We start from the raw sequence: 7,302 nt of genomic DNA, 5'->3' as shown, positions 1-7,302 counted from the left end.
AGAGAAGAACGTGTTTTCGTGGACTTCGATGATTGATGGATATGGAAAAAATGGAAACCCTGAGGAAGCACTCCAACTCTTCACTAGGATGAAGGAGTTTCGTGTAGAACCCAATTATGTAACGTTTCTTGGAGCTCTCTCTGCTTGTTCACATTCTGGTTTAGTTGACAAAGGTTATGAAATATTTGAGAGCATGCAGAAAGATTATTTCTTGAAACCGAAGATGGAACACTATGCTTGCATGGTTGATCTCATGGGACGAGCTGGAGAATTGACTAAAGCTTTTGAATTTGTTAGGACGATGCCGGAAAGGCATAATTCAGATGTTTGGGCAGCTCTTCTCAGTTCTTGTAATTTGCATGGTAATGTTGACCTCGCAAGCATAGCTGCGAGTGAGCTTTTCAAACTGAATGCTGACAAAAGACCTGGAGCTTATTTGGCATTATCCAATGTATACGCTTCTAATGATAGATGGGACAATGTGAGCAAGATCCGAGAGGTGATGAAAGCAAGAAAGATATCTAAAAATATTGGTCGTAGTTGGACTAGAGAAGATTGATTGTAGGTACTTGAATAAGAGTCTCAGATTTATCATGCTTTTGGGTTTGGTCCATTCATAGAAGATTGATTGGAGATGAGACTTTTTGCCTCAAGAGGGTTTTACACATATAGTAATGATTCTCTTATTCATGCTCTTCAAATCAAATACAGTGAGCTCAAAAACATTTGTTCAGTGATGAAACCGCAATTTATACATAGCTGATGATTTTGTGATTGTGTTTTTGGTTTATTGTGCGTACATAGAGTTCGTTTTTTTGGTGATCAAGACAGAGCAATTTCACCTTTGTGGAACCTGTCCATGGCCTCCTTAAACTCAGGCATTGCAGATTCGCGCAGGTTCACCAGAACCTTAAATCCACTGTCCTTGCTTCCAGCTGCAGCATCAGCAGAATATGGCAAGAAGAAACATGGTTCCATGCTTCCAAGCAACTTGTTTGACAGTGGCAAAACTGTCACGGGTCCTCCCCATCCGAAATCAATCGTGGAATGCCCTAGGTATCTCCAGTCTGTGAATCCAGTCACTCCTGTTTTACATTATCCAAACATGAAAACCGAAAAAAGCTTAAACTTTGTTTTGAGTTTTCCTTAATTTCCAAAAGAAAAAAATGTCCTTGTATGTTCTCTACCTGAACCGGCATTGATTCCATCTTTGTGATGCAGCTCTTGGAAGTCGATAAAGGAGCGTACGTATTCATCACTCGCATTGGATTTGCTCTGTTTTATGAGCTCTGCGGTTTTCCAAATTGGTTGCTCTATGAGCTCTCCAGCTTTGATCTGAGCATACATTGGCACACATCCGTTTCCCCAGTAACCTTTAAGCAAAGGTGGATTCATCAATCTTCTAATATTTATCGCATACACATACTTCACATTCTCGTCTCCCCCAGTCTTTGTTGCTCTTACCCTGAACAGTTCAAAAATTTCTTGTTTTCAAATCAAACATTTCAAGAACTTTGATTAAACAAACATTTCAAAACGATTGTGTTACTTACTTGGCACGCCAAATGTAAGCACCTAGAGCTTCAAATGTAGTGAAATTCAAACCCGATTTCTCAAGTAATTGCGCCTTGAACCGGTCCAAAGACTCGTCGGTCACAAAGAAACACTCTCGTTTAACGTCTCCAATGGCTTGTCCGTACGGATCAAAGTCCTTATCCAGACTCAAGAAGTCACGAACCGGAGCTCCAACCCAAGGTTTCTCCCTTGGACCAAGTAAACGTGCTCTGTCCCAAACAGGTTCAATCGAGATCTTAGTCGCTCCACGAGCTATTTCCGCCATAGCATTGAAGAACAGACTCGCACCTAACCCGTCACAGATGGCATGGTGAATCGCCGCTCCTAAAACCCAACCACCACACTGAAACATCGTGACTTGGAGTATACAAGGATTAACCATTCCCTCTTCCCGGGTCGGATCCGGTACCAATCTCTCGACGAAACCCGGATCAGGTCCATCCAAATGCCCAACGGACTCGAGCGTACAGTTAACAGTAGCGTTGACTATAGGCACGCTTTGACCAGCGGTGCAGTATAGTTCAAAGCGATCATCGGAGGCAGAACGACGGAGAGTTCCCGCGAGAGGGTAATAGTGAACGAGAGCTGTGGCTAGAGAGGCGGATACAACGGCGGAGGGGGATTTTCCGACGACGGTGGAAGAGGAGGAGGAGGAGTAGACGCGGAGGTAACGGAAGCTGACGTGGAGGTTGTTATCGTTATCGAGATGAGAGAGAGAGAGTGTTTGGTCGTTGGGGAGTGGTTGGTGGGAAGGTTGAACGAGGGTTGTTTCGGTAATTTCAAGTGTCGCCATACCTTTGATAATAAAAAAGATTGGTGTCGTGGTGTGTGTATGGTATGGGTCTTTGCTCTGGTTCGTTTTGGGGTCCAAATTTATACTTAAAGTATCGATTAGAAAAGGCAAATTCAATGCCTTGAGGACAGCTCACGGTGGTAGGCTTCACCAACTACCAAACAGTCAAGTCCCATGTCCAATTTGGTGTTAACAGTTTTCAAACATAACAATTTTGAAGTTTCTTACTCATACCATACTTGTCTTCACTGTTTTTTTTGTACGAGTCTTTTCAGATCATACTTGTCTTGTTGTCTTCACTGTTTTTTTTTTTCTCCTCCACAAGATTAGTATTTTTTTTTCTTTTTGCTTTCGTTAATTAAGGAGATAAAGTTGTGGTTGAAAAAGAGAGTAACTGCATGCAAGAGATATCAAAAAAAAAAAAAAAAGTGAACTAGAATGCAGCTTCAATAATTCAATTGGTGAAAAGAATAATTTTAATCTGTCTGATTTTGGGAATAAAACGATGGCTAGTGAACAAAAAATTGTTGGTAAGAAACAATAAAATAAATTAGAAGTCGAGAAGTAGATATAGTTGGTGGAACTAAAATGGTTCTGGTTCATTAGTAAAACACAAGTTGTATGGTGCCACTAAACCTTTTTTTTTATAGTCACTTGACTGGTGCTGATTCCAACATAATTTAAATAAATTTCGGTTAGATCAGTATTGTCATGTGTATTATACTCCTATTTTGGAATTAGATCGAAATTTTAGTTGGAATGATAATCAAATGTGAGATTTCTTGAAAATTGTAGAGGCTTCAAGGTCGAATAGGATTTTATTCGAAAATAGATTTTCACATTCATAAGATTTCCATAAAACTTGGCAACTCCAAGCCTCAAAACATATTTCCTTATGTGACATATGTCACATACATTATCCCCTCAATCATAATGACTTGACACCAAATTATCTCCTTACTTCGTCACTAACAGTTTCTAGTTACAAAAGGTATTTAAAACAAGCATCACTGCTAACAAAAAAAAAAAAAACAAATAAACATCACTGTTAACAGCGTATATGTTTATGTGTTCCAACAAGCAATTCCATTTGTCTAAAAACACAGAAACAAAATAAATGCGAACCTGTTAAGAGAACTGCCCTTTTTCATATATTTTTTCGTCTAATTCTAGCAACACAATTTTTTTTTTGTTTTATAAAAAATTTGGAGTGTTATGACTTATGAACTAATATATTAACGATCATACTAATATAGCTTCGGTATATTAGTTCATGTTTTATGTTGACATTATTATATCTGTTAAAGGTTTTCTGTTGATATTTACGAATCAAATTATTTTTCGTTCACAGATAGGTAATACTCGAACAAATATAATTTCTATTTTCAATAATATTTAATATATTTGATTCATACTTAGTTCCAAATAAAAATTGACTCCATTAAAAATTAGTGAGCAGATCGGGCCACTTGAGGGAAGGGATCACGGATACTATCGCGTGCGTCAAACATCTCCACAATCATTTCAGAACTGTTTTCAATTTCAGTCATTTTATAATTCGTTAGGTAAGGAATCCGTTTTTATGATTATAAATAAAACTATATAAAGTAAGGAAGGAATCTTTCGTTATATTATTTTCCACGATATCGAATAATCCAACTTTGTGATGGGAGCGTACAACTTGTCTGACGTTTCTTTAGTTACTTCATTTTCAACCAATAACCAAATACTACTCTTTCTTGCTGGCATCATAAATGAAATCTAATAATTGCCTCATCTCTTGCCATTATTCAATGATGATCTCAAAAAAAAAGACTATAAAAAATTGAGTGATAGAGACGACAAAGACCACGACTCTTCTTCCCCATGGCTTCTTCGCTGAAGAAGCTCATCTCAAGCTTTCTACTTGTCTTATTCTCCACTACCATCATTCTTGTTTCATCAGAATCTCGGTGTCGGCGGTTTAAATCGATCATCAGCTTTGGTGATTCCATTGCCGACACCGGAAACTATCTCCATCTCTCCGACGTTAATCATCTTCCTCAAACCGCCTTTCTTCCTTACGGTGAAAGCTTCTTCCATCCTCCCACCGGCCGTGCCTCTGATGGTCGTCTCATCATCGACTTCATTGGTACCTAATTTTCCCTCTCTTTAGGCAAAAACTACTTGTTCTCATCTTCCTTAGGTCTTTCTTGCGTGAATATCAAGTAATATACCCTACTTCCTCCAGAGTATTTTGTAATGTTGTCTAACTATTCAAACAGCTGAATTCTTGGGACTACCATACGTGCCGCCGTACTTTGGATCCCAAAACGTGAGCTTCGAACAAGGGATCAATTTCGCCGTGTATGGAGCAACCGCACTGGATCGAGCGTTTCTTGTGGGAAAAGGTATTGAGACTGATTTCACCAATGTGAGTTTAAGTGTTCAGCTTAACACCTTTAAGCAGATTTTGCCTAACCTCTGCGCCTCATCTTCTCGTGGTTAGTAACTTAGCCTTGTTCACTTCTATATCAGTGATGATGAATCGAGCTTGGTTTGACGGGGGTTGATTTCTTTCTGTGTTTAGACTGTAGAGAGATTCTTGAAGAATCACTGATACTCATGGGAGAGATTGGAGGAAACGACTATAATTACCCATTTTTCGAAGGCAAAAGTATCAATGAAACCAAAGAGCTTGTTCCTCTAATCATCAAAGCTATTTCTTCTGCAATTGTGGTAACATATATTTACATTTCCCTCCCCCCACAAAAATAGTCACATGTACGTTTTATGTTTTTTTATAACAAATTAAGAAACAAAACTACAGGATTTGATCGATTTAGGGGGTAAAACATTTTTAGTACCCGGAGGCTTCCCAGCAGGATGTTCTGCGGCGTATCTTACTCTATTTCAGACCGTGGCAGAACAAGAACATGATCCTTTGACAGGTTGTATCCCATGGCTCAACGAATTTGGAGAGCACCACAACGAACAGCTTAAGACAGAACTCAAACGACTCCAAAAACTCTATCCTCATGTCAACATCATTTACGCCGACTACCACAATTCCTTATACCGGTTTTTTCAAGAACCAGCTAAATACGGTCCGTTCCACTTAAAACTCTGCCACTGACCTTTCACGGTTTGATTCATTAACCGATATTTGTTTCTCTCTTATATTAGGATTTAAGAACCCTTTGGCTGCATGTTGTGGAGTCGGAGGTCAATACAACTTCACTATTGATAAAGAGTGTGGATATGAAGGAGTTGGCTATTGTCAAAATCCTTCTGAGCATGTGAATTGGGATGGTTATCATTTAACCGAAGCCACGTACCAGAAGATGGCTCATAGTTTACTCAACGGCCCCTATGCAACTCCTGCTTTTGACTGGTCCTGCCTTGACTCTGATTCAGTGGCTAAGGAGTATTCCTTCAGCAGTTAAGATTCATTAATTTGTTGTAAAAAGAATGTGATGATGATTATTAACAAGAACAGATTGCATGTACGGCAAGATTTGACTAATGACAAATACTCAAGGTGATGATCATAAGTGCTTAGTGCTAAGTGCTATAAGTGCTAGCTAATACTTTATATATGATGTGGTAAATGTAGACATAATCTCTTTTTCAAAAAAAAAAAAATGTAGACATAATCTCCATTAATTTATATCTAACTTATAATATATATTTTTTTGTTAATGGTAAGGTGTATATAGAAATCCCAAAATATGTAATTAGGAAAAATAAGAAACCTAAAAGACTTACTATTTTGATATTTTTGTTTGGACTGCCTCCTAGGCTCCTCCGCTCCGATTTTCTCTTTGTCCCCATCCAAAAGTGCTAGTGGCACGACCGGGTATTGACCTTGGAAATCAAACTTGCTGAAAGTTTGATCAAGATCTAAGGAATAAATCTTGTCCCATGTCTTGCTCTCAGAGTTGAACGACCAAATATCTTGGTTGGGCCAATTCATAGAGGAGACGCACAAGCGGTCGTCAAGGTTGCACATATTGAACTTTTCAGGTTTTGCATTGGCAAAAGGAGTTACAGGGATGACTTGAAAAGCTTCGGTGTGAAGATCCAAAGATATAACTTGGGTTTCTGGGCAGTCGACGGTGAACCAATAAAGCGACCCATCTACAAAGGCAGGATCTCGGGAAAAAATCCGGTAAGGTGCAGAGGGAGTGACATACCTCCAGGCATTGGTGGTAAAGTCGAAAACTTCGCATGTAGTAGCAGTACCGTCCTCTAGGGACAACTCGGAGGAGTTGTATAACCAAACGGCCTTGTATCTGCCTGTGAATTTGTCTTTACCGAACCCTGGCTCAAACAAAATGGTTTTTCCTGTGTCGATTATGAGTTGGTTATAGCCGGAAAGAGGAAGAACTCGATGCCACCTAGTGGTGGGATTGACCACAAAACCGGAGCGGTCAGGAAAGTAGAGACAAACGAGACCGTCACAGCTACTTTCAGCAACAAAGTAATATGTGTTATCCCAAGGAGTAGGGATCTGGAGCGATGATGATGAACCCACCACCAATGTTCTTAGACATTCGATTTCCGAGATTTGTTCTACGTCCTCCGGGTCAGTGAAACCATCCTCGTAAACAAATACGGACACCATAAGAACATCAGGATCTCCTGATTGTTGACGATGCTTGTATTGTCTTTCTTGGAAGAAAGGGGATTCGATAGTTGATTTCCACTGCTTCGGTACAGCCTTGAATCTCATCAGAGACGTCGCTGGAGCTCTCTCGAGGATGAGCTCTACGACATCGTGGTAAAGACATTCCGTTCTCGAACAAAGTTTTTTCGACATAACGTTGTTGCAAAATAATAATTCTATTCATCGTGCAGAACCCTTATTTATACTAGTTATCTGATAAACAAAAAAAAGAGTTATAACTTCACCAACACTTTTCCTTTTTTTTTTTTTTTTTTTTAAAAAAAAA

At 39.2% G+C, this 7,302-nt stretch overlaps 4 protein-coding genes across 4 annotated transcripts in view; 2 read left to right on the top strand and 2 right to left on the bottom strand.

Moving 5' to 3' along the window:
- The window catches only part of LOC104757215 (pentatricopeptide repeat-containing protein At1g28690, mitochondrial), a 4,904-nt gene extending 4,299 nt beyond the window's left edge, over positions 1-605 (top strand). Inside the window, exon 2 of the mRNA XM_010479944.2 lies at positions 51-605. Coding sequence (XP_010478246.1) covers positions 51-559 — 509 coding nt within the window. The 3' untranslated portion in view covers positions 560-605. The remainder of the gene's footprint in view (positions 1-50) is intronic.
- LOC104757214 (spermidine coumaroyl-CoA acyltransferase-like) lies at positions 668-2,436 on the bottom strand. The gene is made up of 3 exons (XM_010479942.2): positions 1,554-2,436; positions 1,188-1,465; positions 668-1,085 (listed from the first exon to the last, which is right to left on the bottom strand). The coding sequence occupies exons 1-3, from the start codon at positions 2,366-2,368 to the stop codon at positions 823-825; spliced, it is 1,356 nt and encodes a 451-aa protein (XP_010478244.1). The 5' UTR covers positions 2,369-2,436; the 3' UTR covers positions 668-822.
- Positions 4,157-5,895, top strand: LOC104757212 (GDSL esterase/lipase At1g28670-like). Its single transcript, XM_010479940.2, has 5 exons — positions 4,157-4,499; positions 4,633-4,851; positions 4,938-5,086; positions 5,178-5,454; positions 5,534-5,895. Exons 1-5 carry the CDS (start codon positions 4,235-4,237, stop codon positions 5,791-5,793), a joined length of 1,170 nt encoding a protein of 389 aa, XP_010478242.1. The 5' UTR covers positions 4,157-4,234; the 3' UTR covers positions 5,794-5,895.
- Positions 6,145-7,169, bottom strand: LOC104759487 (F-box/LRR-repeat/kelch-repeat protein At1g09650-like). The gene is made up of 2 exons (XM_010482406.1): positions 6,337-7,169; positions 6,145-6,214 (listed from the first exon to the last, which is right to left on the bottom strand). Exons 1-2 carry the CDS (start codon positions 7,167-7,169, stop codon positions 6,145-6,147), a joined length of 903 nt encoding a protein of 300 aa, XP_010480708.1.

Source organism: Camelina sativa, chromosome 17, assembly GCF_000633955.1.
Source record: "Camelina sativa cultivar DH55 chromosome 17, Cs, whole genome shotgun sequence".
In the NCBI taxonomy this organism is placed as follows: domain Eukaryota; kingdom Viridiplantae; phylum Streptophyta; class Magnoliopsida; order Brassicales; family Brassicaceae; genus Camelina; species Camelina sativa.
This window is presented reverse-complemented; position numbering and strand designations above follow the sequence as displayed.